The 22,659-nt window shown below is 42.5% G+C and overlaps 2 protein-coding genes across 2 annotated transcripts; both read left to right on the top strand.

The window, feature by feature from the left end:
• The first annotated feature begins 324 nt into the window (after window positions 1-324).
• Window positions 325-5,195, top strand: LOC110504871 (protocadherin beta-16-like). The gene has a single exon (XM_021583729.2). The coding sequence runs from the start codon at window positions 1,129-1,131 to the stop codon at window positions 3,571-3,573; it is 2,445 nt and encodes an 814-aa protein (XP_021439404.2). The 5' UTR covers window positions 325-1,128; the 3' UTR covers window positions 3,574-5,195.
• Window positions 5,196-5,399: 204 nt separating this feature from the next.
• On the top strand, window positions 5,400-9,249 carry LOC110504881 (protocadherin beta-16). The gene has a single exon (XM_021583737.2). It carries the CDS (start codon window positions 5,766-5,768, stop codon window positions 8,178-8,180), a length of 2,415 nt encoding a protein of 804 aa, XP_021439412.2. The 5' UTR covers window positions 5,400-5,765; the 3' UTR covers window positions 8,181-9,249.
• The last annotated feature ends 13,410 nt before the right edge of the window (window positions 9,250-22,659 follow it).

Below are 22,659 nucleotides of genomic sequence, written 5' to 3'. Positions count from 1 at the left end.
TGGTTATTATATCAGTGAAAATATTCAGATGGAGACAGTCTCGCGTCCTCTATCATTCCAATCTCCCGGTTATTCCGTATTATCCACCGCGTTACGCAGACACTTTGGGGACAGGAACTCTGCAGCACGTGTACAATTACGAGGTGTGCAGGACGACTGACTCCAGAAAGAGTGACTGTAAGTTCGTCAGACCCTGTAGTCAGAATGTACTGATAATGGACCCCAGTTCTACAGGGACGATGCAGCGAATGCAGAGTGAAAATAACATCCTGGATGAACCAGACTCGCCACTAGAGGTCTGTAATATTTGAATAATTAATTTTCTCCTACAAGTATATTTGTATGTGTAATTCATTGTGTAATGTTTTTAACATTTTTAACATCGACTCTTTAAATTTGGAATCTTTCCATGCTCAGCAATTATATTAATTCCACCGATTTTGCCAATTCAGCACCACTGACATGAACAGCGGCTTTTTGTACAGAGAGACCTGTTAGCAGTAAAGGGTGAATTGTATTGAAGACATCGTCCTTGTCAATATCACGCTGAATTTTTATATAAATAATTACATTCATAAGTCTATACCAGTATTTGTATATTTGACCGGAAAGCACACTACCTACCATACATCAGATTTTAGAAATGTGTGTCTTTTGTTATGTAGGCTATAGTTTAAAGCAACATGAGTCTTGTTTGAGATCACTCGTTAACATCCAGTGGCATCTACTTTTACAGTTGGCCAAGAGGTTTTGATATAGCCTATGTTGGGTAAAGCATGACAGGGCTATGGTTTAATCTTTGGAGACTCAAATCTTCCAAAATATGTTGGAATGTGTTTATTTTTGAAGTTTATCTGTAGTTGAGTGGATCAAACTCAAAGGGACGCTGTTGGTCAGTGTGTTGCAGTTTTAGAGCACATTTGCTGCAGTACCTCCCCATTATGTCGATATATTAGAGACAGAACGAGCTTCACGCAGAGAGCACATTCCGGGTTACAGAGAACACTAAGCACAGAGATACGGAGTTGAGCTTCTTTTGTTCCATTATATACGGATTATTGGGAGAAAATGTTATTCTTTACGGGATTTACTTATGACAGAATTTCGCAAATTGCTTAAGGGATTATAATGTCCTTGTTGTTTCATGTTGAAGGGAAAATGTCGGACAGAACAATGACACGGCAAGTACTGTTGTTTATCTCGGTCCTCTCTCTCAGTTCAGTACACGGGCAGGTTAGTTACTCCATTCCCGAGGAAATGGCGAAAGGCTCTTTAGTCGGTAACATAGCGCAGGATTTGGGTTTAGATATAAAAAGACTGAAATCAGGTAAAGCTCGTATTTATACAGGAGACAGCGTAGAGTACATCGAGCTGAATAAAGAAAGGGGAGTTCTCCTCATCAAAGAGATAATAGACCGTGAATCACTCTGCGGACAGACGACGCCTTGCGCTTTACATTTTCAGATTATTCTAGAGAACCCGATGGAATTTTATACAGTTACAGTTGAAATTAGAGATGTAAATGACAATGTTCCTATTTTCAAAAATAATGAAGTCAAATTTGAAATAAGCGAGTCTGCTTTAACAGGAGCTAGACTCGTCCTCGAGAGAGCCGTTGACGATGACGTTGGTCATAATGACCTCCAAATATATTTTCTCAAACCCACCGAGAATTTCATTTTGGAAATGCATAGTCTCCCTGATGGTGGTAAAAATGTAGAGATGGTTTTACAGAAACCTCTAGATCGCGAAAAACAGGAGCAGATATCTCTGTTGTTGACAGCTGTAGATGGAGGAGAGCCTCAGCTATCAGGAACAATGCAGATACTCATCACTGTACTAGACGCCAATGATAATGCGCCCGTTTGTTCGGAAGCTGTTTACAAGGCTCGTGTAACCGAGAACGCCCATAAAGGCGTCGTTTTAACCACTGTCAGCGCGTCTGACGCTGATCAAGGACAAAATGGGAGAGTTACGTATTCCATTTCGAATACAGCTGAGGCGTCGAATGATATTTTTGAAATAGGTCGAGATGACGGTATAGTTAAATTAGTCGGGGACATTGATTATGAAATACTTAAACATTATCAGATTAATGTTCAAGCGAGGGACCAAGGAGGTCATACAGATTCCTGTAAGGTAATTATTGACGTAATCGATATGAATGATAACAAACCAGCTATTAACATCATGTCAAAGACGAGTGCCATATCTGAGGATGCTAAACAGGGTACTGTCGTAACAATGATGAATATTCAAGACCCAGATTCTGGTGAAAATGGAAAAGTACAGTGCTGTATTGAAGAAAATATTCCCTTTGTGATGAGATCGACCTCAAACAATTTCTATAGCCTAGTAACTGACAGTGACTTTGACCGAGAGAGAGCCTCTGAGTATAACATCACTGTGACGTGCTCTGATGAGGGACTGCCCTCTCTCTCCAGCAGCGTCACTCTCACCTTACAGATATCAGATGTGAATGACAACGAGCCTGTCTTTGAGAGGAGCTCATATGAGGCCTACATTACAGAAAACAACACACCGGGCATCTCTATATTCACAGTGAAAGCCAGAGACGCTGACTGGAACCAGAATGCCCGTGTTTCTTACATACTGGAGGACTCCTCGGTTAACGGAGTGCCCGTCTCCTCATATGTGTCCGTTAGTGCTGATAGTGGAGTCATCCATGCAGTGCGCTCTTTTGACTACGAGCAGATCAAGGATTTCCAGTTCCGCGTAAAAGCGCAGGATGGAGGCTCTCCTCCACTCAGTAGCAATGTGACTGTGAAAATAATGATCCAGGACCAGAATGACAACACGCCTCAGGTTCTGTATCCAGTCCAGACTAGCAGCTCTCTGGTGGCTGAAATGGTGCCTCGTTCAGCAGATGCGGGCTACCTTGTCACTAAAGTGGTGGCTGTTGATGTGGACTCTGGACAGAATGCCTGGCTCTCGTATAAACTGCAGAAAGCGACAGACAGGGCGCTGTTTGCAGTGGGCTTACAGAATGGAGAAATAAGAACTATACGCCAAGTCAATGATAAAGATGCTGTGAAACAAAGGCTCACTGTTGTAGTGGAGGATAACGGGCAGCCCTCTCGCTCAGCTACAGTCAATGTTAACGTGGCGGTGGCGGACAGCTTCCCTGAAGTGCTCTCGGAGTTCACTGACTTTACGCACGACAAGGAGTACAATGACAACCTGACTTTTTACTTAGTCTTGGCTTTGGCTGTAGTCTCATTTCTGTTCATCACATGTTTAGTGGTTATTATATCAGTGAAAATATTCAGATGGAGGCAGTCTCGCGTCCTCTATCATTCCAATCTCCCGGTTATTCCGTATTATCCACCGCGTTACGCAGACACCTTGGGGACAGGAACTCTACAGCACGTGTACAATTACGAGGTGTGCAGGACGACTGACTCCAGAAAGAGTGACTGTAAGTTCGTCAGACCCTGTAGTCAGAACGTACTGATAATGGACCCCAGTTCTACAGGGACGATGCAGCGGATGCAGAGTGAAAATAACATCCTGGATGAAACAGACTCCCCAGCAGAGGTCTGTTATATTTGAGTCATTATCCTTCCCCTAAATCAAAAATGTTGAAGCATGGTGTAAATTAGTTTGTTTTTAATGTTTTATTTTAACTGTTTCTACATCGACTCTGTGGACCTGGGAAGTTTCCGTGGTCACAAATGCTCTTCATTCAACTGTTATGTGGCCATTTCAGCACCACATTCGTGGTCAGCGCTGCTCTGCAAAGCGGCTGTATTTCAATAGACCCTTTAACATTGTAAAGAGTCAATTAAACTGGGATATTGCTTGATCTTTGTAAATAAGAGGCAAACGTTTTCTGTACTATAAATTGTATTCATATGTGTGTATATACAGGTTTTCAGTAGCCTACATAATGCACAGTAATGCCATACTGTTATAGTTGCAGAAAGTTGCAATCTGTCCCGGTGATTAGCTTCACGCAAGGTGTATTTTGTTTGACCTTTCTTCCCCAGTTACTTCTTGTATCATGGTTTACATTGATCCTAGATACATTGTCTTATTTGAATTAATGAATTACATTTTATTTTCTTGTCAAATCGCCAGTTTGCAACCCATTGACAAAAACATTACAATAAGGCACTGTGATAATTCTTACAGTGTTCTGTGCAGTTCTCACCGCATAAAGCGTGATAAAGAAATCAATACATAATAGTAAATAAGGTTATCCAAGCAGTCATTTTATTCCTAGAGCAGGAAAAATTATAAAATAAATATGGAAATAAATAATTTCAGAAAAATGAAACGGAAGGCATTTGAACCAAGTGTGGCACAAAGAGATGATTCAAGAGTGAGACAGGTCTACACACATTTTATATACATACGTGCCATTTGCTATATAGGAGCTACTTATTTGTTTAATTGAATTATAGGTCGCCATTTTCCTTTAATTCCAGGCTTTATCTAAAAAAAATCCGCAAACAGAATTGCACAATGGACAAAAAAACTTGTCCGTTTTTCCTCATGGCTCAGCCACATCATTTCAGGATTTATCTGGTGGGCTTTCTGCAATAAAGACAAGCATATATTGTGGTAGAAAGGCCAGTAGAGGATCAAATTAATTCCATTCTCTATTTCTTCGAGGTTACAATAGTTGTATAGTCTTTTCTTTTCCATTTCACCATTACACCGACTTGTTTCACTTACCTGGGCACATGGCGACCTCTTGCTTATATCTAGGTTGTTCATAATATATCTCTCACACACGAATTCACCCTTAATCAAACAAAAGGTTCTTCATTTGGGTTTATGATTAATCTCCTCCACTCATTTATTTTCATATTGCATAATCAGTTGTTTTTTAACAGCGTCTATGTCTCACTTAATTGTTTTTTCGTACAACTGTTCACAGTCAGACTGTTGGAAAATGTCAGACATTGCAGTTGCCCAGGCTCCCCTTATGGAGAGATCCAACTGGAAAAACTTTGCTGACTATTCTGGCAGTTGGTATATCCAACGGTCTATTCCAAAGTCTCACCATATACGCCTTCCATCTCATCTCATAGGGTTCTCAGCCCATGTTCCCAGTTATTGCCAGTATAGATGCAAACATTGTGGGTACCTACAAAATAACGTACTGTTATGGATACGTTCGTTTTGGAGATACCTCTTAGCACCCCACATTTCTGCTGAATTTTCGAAAACAGGACACGCATATCTGTCTGATACAGTTTGGATGGAGTACGTGGCACAACCAATATCTTTGAGTGTTTTTGTTTTTCCTTTAAACCCCCCCCCCCCCCCAAGAGCCCTACTTACTGAGTCGGTCAGGGCAGATGTATAGAAAGGTCATATGTTATTAAATTCCCTACATTACTGGGTTGGGTTAAGCTTGATAATGCTGTGCTTTACTCCATGTAGACCTAGACCTTCCCAAATATATTGGAATGTGTTTATTTTTTAAGTATCTGTTGTTCAGTAGATTGAACTCAGAGGGACGCTGTTGGTCAGTGTGTTGTAGTTTTAGAGCGGATTTGCAGCAGTACCTCCCCCATCATCCAGCTATATTAGAGAGAGAAAGAGCCGCATGCAGAGCGCACAGTCCGGGTTACAGAGAACACTAAGCACCGAGACACAGAGCTGAGACTCTTTTGTTCCCAAAATAAGGATTATTGGTATTTTTTGTATTATTTGTTGGACATACATTTTAAGGAATTATACTGTTCTCTTATCGGATTATAAGGCGCTTGGTGTTTCATGTTGAAGGGAAAATGTCGGACAGAACAATGACACGGCAAGTACTGTTGTTTATCTCGGTCCTCTCTCTCAGTTCAGTACACGGGCAGGTCAGTTACTCCATTCCTGAGGAAATGGCGAAAGGCTCTTTAGTTGGTAACATAGCGCAGGATTTGGGTTTAGATGTCAATAGACTGAAATCAGGTAAAGCTCGTATTTATACCGGAGACAGCGCAGAGTATATCGAGCTTAACAAAGAACGGGGAGTTCTCCTCATCAAAGACAGAATAGACCGTGAAGCACTCTGCGGACAGACGACGCCTTGCGCGCTACATTTTCAGATTATTCTAGAGAACCCGATGGAATTTTATTCCATTACTGTTGAGGTAACTGATGTCAATGACAACCCACCGGTTTTCAAGAAAAGTGATATCAGGTTTAGAATTAGCGAGTCAGCTCTGACGGGAGCTAAATTCATTTTAGAGAGAGCTATAGATCCAGACGTTGGCATTAATGGCCTCCAAAGCTATTCTCTCAGTTCAAATGGTAATTTTGCACTAAAACTGCAAAATCAGGCAGGTGGTGGTAAAAATGTCGAAATGATTTTACAGAAGTCTCTAGACCGAGAAAAACAAGAGCAAATATCAATAGTGTTGACAGCAATGGATGGAGGAGAGCCTCAGATATCTGGTACTGCACAGATACACGTCACCGTGTTAGACGCCAATGACAATGCCCCAGTTTTTACGCAGCCGATTTACAGAGCTACAATTACTGAGAATGCACAGAAAGGTACAGTTGTTACTAAGGTCAGTGCACACGATGCTGATCAGGGCACTAATGGCAAAATAACATACTCAGTAACAAATACACAGGACGATTTTCCTGAAATGTTTGAAATTAATTACGTTGATGGTGAAGTTATATTAACTGGGGAAATAGACTATGAAAAATCTCACCATTATCAGATACATATACAAGCCAGTGATGACGGGGGACTGACTGATTCGTGTAAAATCATTCTTGACGTCATTGATATAAATGACAACAAACCAGCTATTAATATTATGTCCAAGACTAACGTCATAACAGAAGATTCTATACCGGGTACTGTAGTAACTATGATTAATGTACAAGACCCAGACTCAGGTGAAAATGGTCAAGTCCAGTGTTCGATAAACGACAATATTCCATTTACAATTAAATCAACGACGAATAATTTCTTTACTTTAGTAACAGACAGTGACTTGGACCGAGAGAGAGCGTCTGAGTATAACATCAGTGTGACGTGCTCTGATGAGGGAGTGCCCTCGCTCTCCAGCAGCGTCACTCTCACCTTACAGATATCAGATGTGAATGACAACGCGCCTGTCTTTGAGAGGAGCTCATATGAGGCCTACATTATAGAAAACAACACACCGGGGCTCTCTATATTCACAGTGAAAGCCAGAGACGCTGACTGGAACCAGAATGCCCGTGTTTCTTACATACTAGAGGACTCCTCGGTTAACGGAGTTCCCGTCTCCTCATATGTGTCCGTTAGTGCTGATAGTGGAGTCATCCATGCAGTGCGCTCTTTTGACTACGAGCAGATCAAGGATTTCCAGTTCCGTGTAAAAGCGCAAGATGGAGGCTCTCCTCCACTCAGTAGCAATGTGACTGTGAAAATAATGATCCAGGACCAGAATGACAACACGCCTCAGGTTCTGTATCCAGTCCAGACTAGCAGCTCTCTGGTGGCTGAAATGGTGCCTCGTTCAGCAGATGTGGGCTATCTTGTCACTAAAGTGGTGGCTGTTGATGTGGACTCTGGACAGAATGCCTGGCTCTCGTATAAACTGCAGAAAGCGACAGACAGGGCGCTGTTTGAAGTGGGTTTACAGAATGGAGAAATAAGAACTATTCGCCAAGTCACTGATAAAGATGCTGTAAAACAAAGGATCACTGTTGTAGTGGAGGACAACGGGCAGCCCTCTCGTTCAGCTACAGTCAATGTTAACGTATCGGTGGCGGACAGCTTCCCTGAAGTGCTCTCGGAGTTCATTGACTTTACGCACGACAAGGAGTACAATGACAACCTGACTTTTTACTTAGTCTTGGCTTTGGCTGTAGTCTCATTTCTGTTCATCACATGTTTAGTGGTTATTATATCAGTGAAAATATACAGATGGAGACAGTCTCGCGTCCTCTATCATTCCAATCTCCCGGTTATTCCGTATTATCCACCGCGTTACGCAGATACTTTGGGGACAGGAACTCTACAGCACGTGTACAATTACGAGGTGTGCAGGACGACTGACTCCAGAAAGAGTGACTGTAAGTTCGTCAGACCCTGTAGTCAGAACGTACTGATAATGGACCCCAGTTCTACAGGGACGATGCAGCGGATGCAGACTGAAAATAACATCCTGGATGAACCAGACTCCCCAGCAGAGGTCTGTTATATTTAAATCCTTATCTTTTCCCGAAAAATATTCTAATTGTTTTAAATCGAGTTTGTATTCCGGGGAACATTCCATCATGAGAAATTATCCTCATTCCACTAATGTGCCATTTCAGCACCATGGTCATGGAAAGCGGCTGTATTTCAGTGGACCCTATTTAATAGTAGAGTAAATCGTACTGGATATTGCCTAACGCTTGTAAAGGTGAGGCTAACGGTTCATGCAACATTAATTTGATTGATACGTTTATTTTACTTGCCCTACACAATGCACATTATATCATACTGCTTGTTTTAGACTACTGAAACTTGCTTTCTGTCAAGATGTAGCCTACAGCTTCATGCAAGGTGTGTTTTGTATGACATTTGTTGTCCACATATTTCTGGCACCTTGATTTACAATTCTCCTCAATACATTGCCGTGTTGTTACATGAGATGGCCAAAGCGTTATAGCACTGTGATTTATTCCATGAAGATTCACACCTTCCAATATATTGTTTATTGGACATTGTTTCCTTTTTTAACAGTATATCTGTTGTTCAGTAGATTGAACTCTGAGGGACGCTGTTGGTCAGTGTGTTGCGGTTTTAGAGCGCATTTGCAGCAGTACCTCCCCCATCATCTCGATATATTGGAGAGAGAGAAAGAGCCGCATGCAGAGCGCATTGTCTGGGTTACAGAGAACACTAAGCACGGAGACACGGAGCTGATGTTATTTTGTACCAGAGACAGAGCTACGGATTGTTGAGTAATTTTACTTGGATTTTTTTTAACTTCAAAGGAATATAATATCACAGACTTCTTTACGGATTATAATGTCCTTGTTTCATGTTGAAGGGAAAATGTCGGACAGAACAATGACACGGCAAGTACTGTTGTTTATCTCGGTCCTCTCTCTCAGTTCAGTACACGGGCAGGTCAGTTACTCCATTCCCGAGGAAATGGCGAAAGGCTCTTTAGTCGGTAACATAGCGCAGGACCTGGGTTTAGATATAAAAAGACTGATATCAGGTAAAGCTCGTGTTTATACAGGAGACAGCGCAGAGTACATCGAGCTGAATAAAGAAAGGGGAGTTCTCCTCATCAAAGAGATAATAGACCGTGAAGCGCTCTGTGAACAGACGACGCCTTGCGCTTTACATTTTCAGATTATTCTAGAGAACCCGATGGAATTTTATAGTATTACGGTTGAAATTACAGATATGAATGACAACCCTCCAACCTTTGAAAAGAACGAAATCAAATTCAAAATCAGTGAGTCTGCAGTCAATGGAGCAAAATTCGTGTTAGAGAGAGCAATTGATCTTGACGTCGGTATCAATGGCCTCCAGAGCTATACGTTGAAACCAACTGATAATTTCGCTCTGAAATTGGTTAATCAAGCAGATGGGAATAAGAAGGTTGAGATGGTTTTGCAGAAACCTCTAGATCGAGAGAAGCATGAGGATGTTACTTTAGTGTTGACAGCTGTGGATGGTGGCGAGCCGCGTATGTCAGGGACAATGCAGATACTCATCACCGTACTAGACGTCAATGATAATGCGCCAATTTTTACTCAGGAGATTTACAAAGCAACTGTAACTGAGAATGACCCAAAAGGTACAGTTATATCTTCAGTCAGCGCATCAGATGCAGATCATGGCTCAAACGGTAAAATTACGTACTCAATTACAAACACGTTAGATTATGTTCGTGGACTTATTGAAGTAAACGAGGACAACGGTGAGATTAGATTGATTGGAAATATTGATTATGAAAAGACACGGAATTTTCAGATCAATTTAAGGGCAAGTGATGACGGAGGACTTACAGATTCATGCAAAGTGGTAGTTGAAGTAGTTGACACCAATGATAATAAGCCTAATATTAACATTATGTCAAAATCAAACGTGATCTCCGAAGATGCCAAAATCGATACAGTCTTAACGATGATCAATGTGCAAGACCCAGACTCTGGTGAAAATGGGAAAGTCCAATGTTCCATCAATGAAAACATTCCATTTGCGATGAAATCCTCGTCGAATAATTTCTTTAGTTTAGTAACTGACAGTGACTTGGATCGAGAGAGAGCCTCAGAGTATAACATCACTGTGACGTGCTCTGATGAGGGAGTGCCCTCTCTCTCCAGCAGCGTCACTCTCACCTTACAGATATCAGATGTGAATGACAACGCGCCTGTCTTTGAGAGGAGCTCATATGAGGCTTATATTATAGAAAACAACACACCGGGCCTCTCTATATTCACAGTGAAAGCCAGAGACGCTGACTGGAACCAGAATGCCCGTGTTTCTTACATATTGGAGGACTCCTCGGTTAACGGAGTGCCCGTCTCCTCATATGTGTCCGTTAGTGCTGATAGTGGAGTCATCCATTCAGTGCGCTCTTTTGACTACGAGCAGATCAAGGATTTCCAGTTCCGCGTAAAAGCGCAGGATGGAGGCTCTCCTCCTCTCAGTAGCAATGTGACTGTGAAAATATTGATCCAGGACCAGAATGACAACGCGCCTCAGGTTCTGTATCCAGTCCAGACGAGCAGCTCTCTGGTGGCTGAAATGGTGCCTCGTTCTGCAGATGTGGGCTATCTTGTCACTAAAGTGGTGGCTGTTGATGTGGACTCTGGACAGAATGCCTGGCTCTCGTATAAACTGCAGAAAGCGACAGACAGGGCGCTGTTTGAAGTGGGTTTACAGAATGGAGAAATAAGAACTAATCGCCAAGTCAATGATAAAGATGCTGTGAAACAAAGACTCACTGTTGTAGTGGAGGACAACGGGCAGCCCTCTCGTTCAGCTACAGTCAATGTTAACGTAGCGGTGGCGGACAGCTTCCCTGAAGTGCTCTCGGAGTTCACTGACTTTACGCACGACAAGGAGTACAATGACAACCTGACTTTTTACTTAGCCTTGGCTTTAGCTGTAGTCTCATTTCTGTTCATCACATGTTTAGCGGTTATTATATCAGTGAAAATATACAGATGGAGACAGTCTCGCGTCCTCTATCATTCCAATCTCCCGGTTATTCCGTATTATCCACCGCGTTACGCAGACACTTTGGGGACAGGAACTCTACAGCACGTGTACAATTACGAGGTGTGCAGGACGACTGACTCCAGAAAGAGTGACTGTAAGTTCGTCAGACCCTGTAGTCAGAACGTACTGATAATGGACCCCAGTTCTACAGGGACGATGCAGCGGATGCAGAGTGAAAATAACATCCTGGATGAACCAGACTCCCCAGCAGAGGTCTGTTATATTTGAATCATTATCTTTTCCCTAACAAACGATTTTCTGTTGTTTATCCATCGCGTGATTTTACCTGTTTGAAATCCAATATATACCTGCAAGATTTAATGGTCAGACATGCTCTTCATTCCGCTGATATGTGACCATTTCAGCACCATGGTCATGGACAGCTGAAAGAGGCTGTAAATCAGTGGGTGTCTTGTAGTGTGCTATATTAGCATAGTTTAAATTCATACACATCTTACTGTCATGTTGGTTTACATGGTCATTAATACTTAGGCCGATATGTGTTGATATAGAATGATAGTGCTGCATTTGATCCCATGCAGATTTAAACCAGCCCAAATATCTTGTAATAATTTTCGTGTTCTGTAGTTCAGTGAATTTAACTCAGAGGGACGCTGTTGGTCAGTGTGTTGCAGTATTAGAGCACATTTGCAGCAGTACCTCCCCCATCTTCTCCGTACATGAGAGAGAGAAAGAGCCGCACGCAGAGCGCACAGTCCGGGTTACAGAGAACACTAAGCACCGAGACACCGAGCTGAGATTCTTTTGTTCTGGAGATACGGATTATTAGTAGAACATTTTCTTATTTTCTCGGTTTACACCTGAAGGAAATATACTATTATCATAACTGATTATATGGTGTTTGATGCTTCATGTTGAAGGGAAAATGTCGGACAGAACAATGACACGGCAAGTACTGTTGTTTATCTCGGTCCTCTCTCTCAGTTCAGTACACGGGCAGGTTAGTTACTCCATTCCCGAGGAAATGGCGAAAGGCTCTTTAGTCGGTAACATAGCGCAGGATCTGGGTTTAGATATTAAAAGACTGAAATCAGGTAAAGCTCGTATTTATACAGGAGACAGCGCAGAGTACATCGAGCTGAATAAAGAAAGGGGAGTTCTCCTCATCAAAGAGAGAATAGACCGTGAATCACTCTGCGGACAGAGGACGCCTTGTGCACTACATTTTCAGATTATTCTAGAGAACCCGATGGAATTTTACACCATAACTGTTGAAATAACGGATGTTAACGACAATATTCCATCATTTGAAAAGAGTGACGTACAATTTAAAATAAGCGAGTCTGCAGTCAGTGGAGCAAAATTTATATTAGACGGAGCAATGGATCAGGATGTCGGTATCAATGGCCTACAAAGCTATACGTTGAAACCAACCGATCATTTTGCTCTTGAATTGCATAATCAAGCCGATGGCAATAAAAATGTAGAGATGGTTTTAAAGAAACCTCTAGATCGTGAAAGAGAAGAACAAATATCTCTGGTATTAACAGCAGCAGATGGAGGAGAGCCTCGGCTATCAGGAACAATGCAGATACTCATCACAGTGCTAGACGCCAATGACAATCCACCCGTTTTTACGCAGCATACATATAAAGCTACCGTTACTGAGCATTCCCCAAAAGGAACACTTGTAACTTCAGTGAGTGCATCAGATGCCGATCATGGATCAAACAGCAAAGTAACCTATTCAGTTCGAAACACTTTAGATGATGTCAGAGAAATGTTTGACGTTGACGAGGACAGTGGCGAGATTAGAGTGATAGGAAATGTTGATTACGAAAACACACGACGTTTTCAGATCAGCCTGCGGGCAAGTGATGACGGAGGCCTTACAGATTCATGCAAAGTCATAGTTGAAGTAGTTGACACCAATGATAATACGCCTAATATTAACATTATGTCTAAATCAAACGTGATCTCCGAAGATGCTAAAGCAGGTACTGTCGTAACTATGATGAATATTCAAGACCCAGATTCTGGTGATAATGGCAGAGTGCAGTGCTCTATTGACGAAAACATCCCGTTTTCAATGAAATCAACATCGAATAATTTCTTTACTGTAGTAACCGATAGTGACTTGGACCGAGAGAGAGCGTCTGAGTATAACATCAGTGTGACGTGCTCTGATGAGGGAGTGCCCTCGCTCTCCAGCAGCGTCACTCTCACCTTACAGATATCAGATGTGAATGACAACGCGCCTGTCTTTGAGAGGAGCTCATATGAGGCTTATATTATAGAAAACAACACACCGGGCCTCTCTATATTCACAGTGAAAGCCAGAGACGCTGACTGGAACCAGAATGCCCGTGTTTCTTACATACTGGAGGACTCCTCGGTTAACGGAGTGCCCGTCTCCTCATATGTGTCCGTTAGTGCTGATAGTGGAGTCGTCCATTCAGTGCGCTCTTTTGACTACGAGCAGATCAAGGATTTCCAGTTCCGCGTAAAAGCGCAGGATGGAGGCTCTCCTCCACTCAGTAGTAATGCTACTGTCACCATCTTCATCCAAGATCAGAACGACAACGCGCCTCAGGTTCTGTACCCTGTCCAGACTAGCAGCTCTCTGGTGGCTGAAATTGTGCCTCGTTCAGCAGATGTGGGATATCTTGTCACTAAAGTGGTGGCTGTTGATGTGGACTCTGGACAGAATGCCTGGCTCTCGTATAAACTGCAGAAAGCGACAGACAGGGCGCTGTTTGAAGTGGGTTTACAGAATGGAGAAATAAGAACTAATCGCCAAGTCAATGATAAAGATGCTGTGAAACAAAGACTCACTGTTGTAGTGGAGGACAACGGGCAGCCCTCTCGTTCAGCTACAGTCAATGTTAACGTAGCGGTGGCGGACAGCTTCCCTGAAGTGCTCTCGGAGTTCACTGACTTTACGCACGACAAGGAGTACAATGACAACCTGACTTTTTACTTAGTCTTGGCTTTGGCTGTAGTTTCATTTCTGTTCATCACATGTTTAGTGGTTATTATATCAGTGAAAATATACAGATGGAGACAGTCTCGCGTCCTCTATCATTCCAATCTCCCGGTTATTCCGTATTATCCACCGCGTTACGCAGACACCTTGGGGACAGGAACTCTACAGCACGTGTACAATTACGAGGTGTGCAGGACGACTGACTCCAGAAAGAGTGACTGTAAGTTCGTCAGACCCTGTAGTCAGAACGTACTGATAATGGACCCCAGTTCTACAGGGACGATGCAGCGGATGCAGAGTGAAAATAACATCCTGGATGAAACAGACTCCCCACTAGAGGTCTGTTATATTTGAATCATTATCCTTCCCTTTAATCTAAGGTTGAACTGCGACATGTACATTTGTATCTGTTTCTTTCCGATTTTAGCTGTTTCTAAATCTTGTCTTTATACCTGCGAAGGTTCCATGGTCAGAAGTGCTCTGAATTTCACTGATATTTGGCCATTTCAGCACCACGGTCGTGAACAGCGCCGCTCTCCAAAGCGGCTGTATTGCAATAGACCCTGTAACATAGTAAAGAGTGAATTATACAGGGATATCGACTAACCTTTGTAAAGATGACCAAACGTTTTACGTACTAGAAATTCGATTCATAAGTATATACACGTTTTCTGTATCCTACAAAATCCACAGTAATACCATAGTGCTGGTTATAGTTGCAGAAAGTTGCTTTCTATCCCGAGGATTAGTTTAGCGTAACGTGTATTTTGTTTATATTTCTTGTCCACATACTACTGGCATCATGGTTTACCTTTATCCTACATACATTGGCTGAAATGTGTTTATATAGCCTACATTACTGGGTTGGGTTAAGCTTGATAATGCTGTGTTTATTCCATGGAGATTCATACCTTCCCAAATATGTTGGAAGGTGTTTATTTTTAAGTATATCTGTTGTTCAGTAGATTGAACTCAAAGGGACGCTGTCGGTCAGTGTGTTGTAGTTTTAGAGCGGATTTGCAGCAGTACCTCCCCCATCATCTCGCTATATTAGAGAGAGAAAGAGCCGCATGCAGAGCGCACAGTCCGGGTTACAGAGAACACTAAGCACAGAGACACAGAGCTGAGATTATTTTGTTCCAGAGTGGTGGAGTTTAGCGACATATTTTTTCTTCACTAAACAGTGAAAACTAATGAAATATCACGGCGTTCTTTACGGATTGTAACGTGTTTTTTGTTTGATATGGGAAAGAAAATGTCGGACAGAACAATGACACGGCAAGTACTGTTGTTTATCTCGGTCCTCTCTCTCAGTTCAGTACACGGGCAGGTCAGTTACTCCATTCCCGAGGAAATGGCGAAAGGCTCTTTAGTAGGTAACATAGCGCAGGATTTAGATTTAGATATCAAAAGACTGAAATCAGGTAAAGCTCGTATTTTTACTGGAGACAGCGCAGAGTACATCGAGCTGAACAAAGAAAGGGGAGTTCTCCTCATCAAAGACAGAATAGACCGTGAAACTCTCTGCGGAATGACAACGCCATGTGCATTGCATTTTCAGATAATTCTAGAAAACCCCATGGAATTCTTTCGGGTAACTGTTGAGATTACAGATGTAAACGATAATGCTCCTAGTTTTAAGAAGACAGAGAAACGTTTTGAAATCAGTGAGTCTGCAGTGATTGGCGCTACATTTATGCTGGAGATAGCAATAGATCCTGACGTTGATCTTAACTGTCTCCAGAGCTACACTCTTAATCCCATTGATTTTTTTCATTTAAAACTAAAAAATCAACCCGATGGAAGTAAAAAGGTAGAGATGGTTTTGCAGAAGCCTTTAGATCGGGAGAAACAGGAGCAGCTATCTTTAGTATTAACAGCTATAGACGGAGGCGAACCGCAGCTATCTGGAACAGTGCAGATACATGTTACAGTGTTAGATATAAACGACAATGCACCTGTTTTTACGCAGGAGATTTACAAAGCAACGGTTGTTGAGAATTCACCTAAAGGAGCCTTATTGGCCACTGTTAGCGCCTCTGATGCGGATAAAGGGTCTAATAGCATGGTTAGCTATTCTTTCTCCAGCAGTACTGATCTCTTTGAGTTAGACAGCGAAAGTGGTGAATTTAGACTAATCGGTCATGTAGATTATGAAAAGGCAAAATATTATCAAATGTTTATCGAGGCAATGGACGAAGGAGGGCTTTCTGATTCCAGTAAAATAATCATAGATGTTATTGACGTCAATGACAACAGACCCATTATTATTATAATGTCTAAGTCTAGTTCAATAGCGGAAGACTCTATCTCTAATACAGTTATAGCCATGATCAGCGTTAACGACCCAGATTCTGATAGTAACGGACAGGTACACTGTGGAATAAATGAAAACATTCCATTCACCATTAAATCCATATCCAACGTCTTTTACAGTCTAGTAACAGACAGTGACTTGGACCGAGAGAGAGCCTCTGAGTATAACATCAGTGTGACGTGCTCTGATGAGGGAGTGCCCTCGCTCTCCAGCAGCGTCACTCTCACCTTACAGATATCAGATGTGAATGACAACGCGCCCGTCTTTGAGAGGAGCTCATATGAGGCCTACATTATAGAAAACAACACACCGGGCCTCTCTACATTCACAGTGAACGCCAGAGACGCTGACTGGAACCAGAATGCCCGTGTTTCTTACATACTGGAGGACTCCTCGGTTAACGGAGTGCCCGTCTCCTCATATGTGTCCGTTAGTGCTGATAGTGGAGTCATCCATGCAGTGCGCTCTTTTGACTACGAGCAGATCAAGGATTTCCAGTTCCGTGTAAAAGCGCAGGATGGAGGCTCTCCTCCTCTCAGTTCAGTGGTCGCTGTTAGAATATTAGTCCAGGACCAGAACGACAACGCGCCTCAGGTTCTGTACCCAGTCCAGACTAGCAGCTCTCTGGTGGCTGAAATGGTGCCTCGTTCAGCAGATGTGGGCTATCTTGTCACTAAAGTGGTGGCTGTTGATGTGGACTCTGGACAGAATGCCTGGCTCTCGTATAAACTGCAGAAAGCGACAGACAGAGCGCTGTTTGAAGTGGGCTTACAGAATGGAGAAATAAGAACTATTCGCCAAGTCAATGATAAAGATGTTGTGAAACAAAGGCTCACTGTTGTAGTGGAGGACAACGGGCAGCCCTCTCGTTCAGCTACAGTCAATGTTAACGTAGCGGTGGCGGACAGCTTCCCTGAAGTGCTCTCGGAGTTCACTGACTTTACGCACGACAAGGACTACAATGACAATCTGACTTTTTACTTAGTCTTGGCTTTAGCTGTAGTCTCATTTCTGTTCGTCACGTGTTTAGTGGTTATTATATCAGTGAAAATACACAGATGGAGACAGTCTCGCGTCCTCTATCATTCCAATCTCCCGGTTATTCCGTATTATCCACCGCGTTACGCAGACACTTTGGGGACAGGAACTCTACAGCACGTGTACAATTACGAGGTGTGCAGGACGACTGACTCCAGAAAGAGTGACTGTAAGTTCGTCAGACCCTGTAGCGAGAACGTACTGATAATGGACCCCAGTTCTACAGGGACGATGCAGCGGATGCAGAGTGAAAATAACATCCTGGATGAACCAGACTCCCCAGGAGAGGTCTGTTATATTTGAATCATTATCTTTTCCCTAAAAAATATACGTCGTGTGATTTAAACTGTTTGAAATCAGATATGGACTTGCAAGTTTTACGGTCAGACATACTCTTCATTCCGCTGATATGTGACCATTTCAGCACCATGGTCATGGACAGCTGAAAGAGGCTGTAAATCAGTGGGTATCTTGTAGTGTGCTATATTAGCATAGTTTAAATTCATACACATCTTACTGTCATGTTGGTTTACATGGTCATTAATACTTAGGCCGATATGTGTTGATATAGAATGATAGTGCTGCATTTGATCCCATGCAGATTTAAACCAGCCCAAATATCTTGTAATAATTTTCGTGTTCTGTAGTTCAGTGAATTTAACTCAGAGGGACGCTGTTGGTCAGTGTGTTACAGTTTTAGAGCACATTTGCAGCAGTACCTCCCCCATCATCTCCGTACATGAGAGAGAGAAAGAGCCGCACGCAGAGCGCACAGTCCGGGTTACAGAGAACACTAAGCACCGAGACACCGAGCTGAGATTCTTTTGTTCTGGAGATACGGATTATTAGTAGAACATTTTCTTATTTTCTCGGTTTACACCTGAAGGAAATATACTATTATCATAACTGATTATATGGTGTTTGTTGTGTCATGGTGAAGGGAAAATCTCGGACAGAACAATGACACGGCAAGTACTGTTGTTTATCTCGGTCCTCTCTCTCAGTTCAGTACATGGGCAGGTTAGTTACTCCATTCCCGAGGAAATGGCGAAAGGCTCTTTAGTTGGTAACATAGCGCAGGACTTGGGTTTAGATATTAAAAGACTGATATCAGGTAAAGCTCGTGTTTATACAGGAGACAGCGCAGAGTACATCGAGCTGAATAAAGAAAGGGGAGTTCTCCTCATCAAAGAGAGAATAGACCGTGAATCACTCTGCGGACAGACGACGCCTTGCGCTTTACATTTTCAGATTATTCTAGAGAACCCGATGGAATTTTATAGTATTACGGTTGAAATAACAGATATTAATGATAATGCACCCAGTTTCGAAAAAAATGAAATTAAATTCAAAATCAGTGAGTCTGCTGTGACAGGGGCTAAATTCTTATTAGAGAGGGCGATGGATTCTGACGTTGGCGTTAACGGCCTACAGAGCTATTCCCTTACGCAAACCGACCATTTTGCCATAAAACTAAAAGATCAGCCAGATGGAGGGAAAATGGTTGAAATGGTTCTACAGAAGCCTCTCGATCGAGAAAAAGAGGAGGAAATTTCCCTTGTATTAACAGCTACTGATGGAGGCGAATCTCAGATGTCTGGGACTGCACAGATCCATATCACTGTGCTGGACGCCAACGACAATGCCCCTGTCTTTACACAGCCAATATACAAGGCTACCATTACTGAGAATGCCCCTAAAGGATCAGTTGTAGCTGCAGTAAGCGCATTTGACGCTGATAAAGGCGCACATTCTAAGATAACATATTCAATTTCAAACACAATTGCTGATGTGCGAGACATTTTTGAAATAAATGAATTCGACGGACATTTGAAAGTAAAAGAAAATGTTGATTATGAAAAGGCCCGTCACTATCAGATACATGTTCAGGCCAGTGATGACGGTGGGCTGACTGATTCGTGTAAAATAATTATTGACGTCATTGATATAAATGACAACAAACCAGCTATTAATATTATGTCCAAGACTAACGTCATAACAGAAGATTCTATACCCGGTACTGTAGTAACTATGATTAATGTACAAGACCCAGACTCAGGTGAAAATGGTAAAGTACAGTGTTCGATAAACGACAATATTCCATTTACAATTAAATCAACGACGAATAATTTCTTTACTTTAGTAACAGACAGTGACTTGGATCGAGAGAGAGCCTCCGAGTATAACATCAGTGTGACGTGCTCTGATGAGGGAGTGCCCTCGCTCTCCAGCAGCGTCACTCTCACCTTACAGATATCAGATGTGAATGACAACGCGCCTGTCTTTGAGAGGAGCTCATATGAGGCCTACATTATAGAAAACAACACACCGGTCATCTCTATATTCACAGTGAAAGCCAGAGACGCTGACTGGAACCAGAATGCCCGTGTTTCTTACATACTGGAGGACTCCTCGGTTAACGGAGTGCCCGTCTCCTCATATGTGTCCGTTACTGCTGATAGTGGAGTCATCCATTCAGTGCGCTCTTTTGACTACGAGCAGATCAAGGATTTCCAGTTCCGCGTAAAAGCGCAGGATGGAGGCTCTCCTCCACTCAGTAGCAATGTGACTGTGAAAATAATGATCCATGACCAGAATGACAACACGCCTCAGGTTCTGTACCCAGTCCAGACTAGCAGCTCTCTGGTGGCTGAAATGGTTCCTCGTTCAGCAGATGTGGGATATCTTGTCACTAAAGTGGTGGCTGTTGATGTGGACTCTGGACAGAATGCCTGGCTCTCGTATAAACTGCAGAAAGCGACAGACAGGGCGCTGTTTGAAGTGGGTTTACAGAATGGAGAAATAAGAACTATACGCCAAGTCAATGATAAAGATGCTGTGAAACAAAGGCTCACTGTTGTAGTGGAGGACAACGGGCAGCCCTCTCGTTCAGCTACAGTCAATGTTAACGTGGCGGTGGCCGACAGCTTCCCTGAAGTGCTCTCGGAGTTCACTGACTATACGCACGACAAGCAGTACAATGACAACCTGACTTTTTACTTAATCTTGGCTTTAGCTGTAGTCTCCTTTCTCTTTATCGTATCCATCATAGCCATACTGTCAGTGAAATGCTACAGATGGAGACGCGAGCAAATGTTTTACAAATCTAATGGGAATCTCCCAGTTATTCCATACTACCCGCCCCTTTACGCAGACGTAGGAGGCACAGGGACTCTGAGACAGGTGTATAATTACGATGTGTCTGGAACGACTGACTCCAGAAAGAGTGATATGAAATACGTCAGACCTTACAGTCAGAGCATCATTAGTCTGGACGGAACACAGACACTCCCCCATGCTCAGAGGGACAAACGGATCAATGACGATTCAGACAGTCAGGTGAGCATGAAAAATCGTCTCTCATACCCTCAGAATAATTATGACGTCACCGTTTTTGGTGTCATGACCTTATTCTGATACTACCTTATTCTTATTTTAACGTTAACCATAGTTATTTTGCAAGTGTTGCCTATGTTTTCTTTTGTCCAACACTGAAAGGTTGGCTTCACTCTTGAATTTCTGAAAGGTGTTTCCTATGGCCTTTACCTCTGACTGATTTGTGATTTCACACCATGCGTAATGGCCCAATTGTAACCATCAGCTATATACTTTAAGCCAAATAACCATCAGTTGATGTGTTGTTCTTCACAGCTCATTTATAAAGGAAAATCGTCATTGTCATCATACCTTGCGTATAGTGTGTTTTACTGCAAGATATTGGGGTTTGGATATGCTTAGGTTTTACGCATGATTGTAGAGCACAAGTGTTTTCAATATTCTGTGTGTAGTTTACACGTATGAACTCAGAGGGCCGCTGTTGGTCAGTGTGTTGCAGTTTTGGAGCAGTTTTGCAGCAGTACCTCCCCCATCATGTCGATATATTAGAGAGAGAAAGAGCCGCACGCAGAGCGCACAGTCCGAGTTACAGAGAACACTAAGCACCGAGACACCGTACTGAGCTTCTTTTGTTCTCGATTTTTGGGCACTGAAACAAATGGAATATTACTGATTTCTTAACGGATTATAACATAAGGTGTTTTATATCCCAGAGAAAATGTCGGACAGAACAATGACACGGCAAGTACTGTTGTTTTTCTCGGTCCTCTCTCTCAGTTCAGTACACGGGCAGGTCAGTTACTCCATTCCCGAGGAAATGGCAAAAGGCTCTTTAGTCGGTAACATAGCGCAGGATCTGGGTTTAGATATAAAAAGATTGATATCAGGTAAAGCTCGTATTTATACTGGAGACAGCGCAGAGTACATCGAGCTGAATAAAGAAAGGGGAGTTCTCCTCATCAAAGAGAGAATAGACCGTGAAGCGCTTTGTGAACAGACGACGCCTTGTGCACTGCATTTCCAAATTACTTTAGAAAACCCGATGGAATTATACCCGGTAACTGTAGAGATTACAGATATAAACGACAACGTTCCCACTTTTCAAAAGACTGAGCGACGTTTGGAAATCAGCGAGTCAGCTGTGACTGGATCGAAATTTATGTTAGAGAAAGCAGTGGATCCAGACATTGGTTTAAATGGCCTCCAAAGCTACTCACTGAAACACGCTGATCATTTTGTTCTGAAATTGCATAGTCAGGCAGACGGGAGTAAAAAGGTTGAGATGGTTTTACAGAAACCTCTAGACCGAGAGAAACAGGAGCATATGTCTCTGTTGTTAACTGCTCTGGATGGAGGGGAGCCTCTGCTATCAGGGACAATGCAGATACACGTCACAGTGCTGGATGCAAACGACAATGCGCCCGTTTTTACCAAACCAGTGTATAAGGCAACAATAAGTGAGAATTCACAAAAAGGAACGTTTGTCACGACAGTTAGTGCGTCTGATGCAGATAAAGGCACAAATGGAGAAGTGTCTTACGTGATTGCAAATAGCATGAACCGTCTTTCAACGTTATTCCACATTAATGAAGATGGTCATTTGATATTAGATGGACAAGTTGATTATGAAAAATTCAGAAGTTATCAGATTGATATAGAAGCCATAGATAATGGTGGTCTCTCGGACTCAAGTAAAATAATAATTGATGTCAGTGACGTAAATGACAATAGTCCTCTAATCAATTTGATTTCCAAATCCGGTATAATACCAGAGGATTCCCGTCCTAACACAGTAATAGCTATGATGAGCGTAAACGA

The sequence above is a fragment of the Oncorhynchus mykiss genome, chromosome 31 (genome assembly GCF_013265735.2).
Source record: "Oncorhynchus mykiss isolate Arlee chromosome 31, USDA_OmykA_1.1, whole genome shotgun sequence".
Lineage (NCBI taxonomy): Eukaryota > Metazoa > Chordata > Actinopteri > Salmoniformes > Salmonidae > Oncorhynchus > Oncorhynchus mykiss.
The sequence above is the reverse complement of the archived record's forward strand: the minus strand, read 5'-3'. Positions and strand labels throughout refer to the sequence as shown.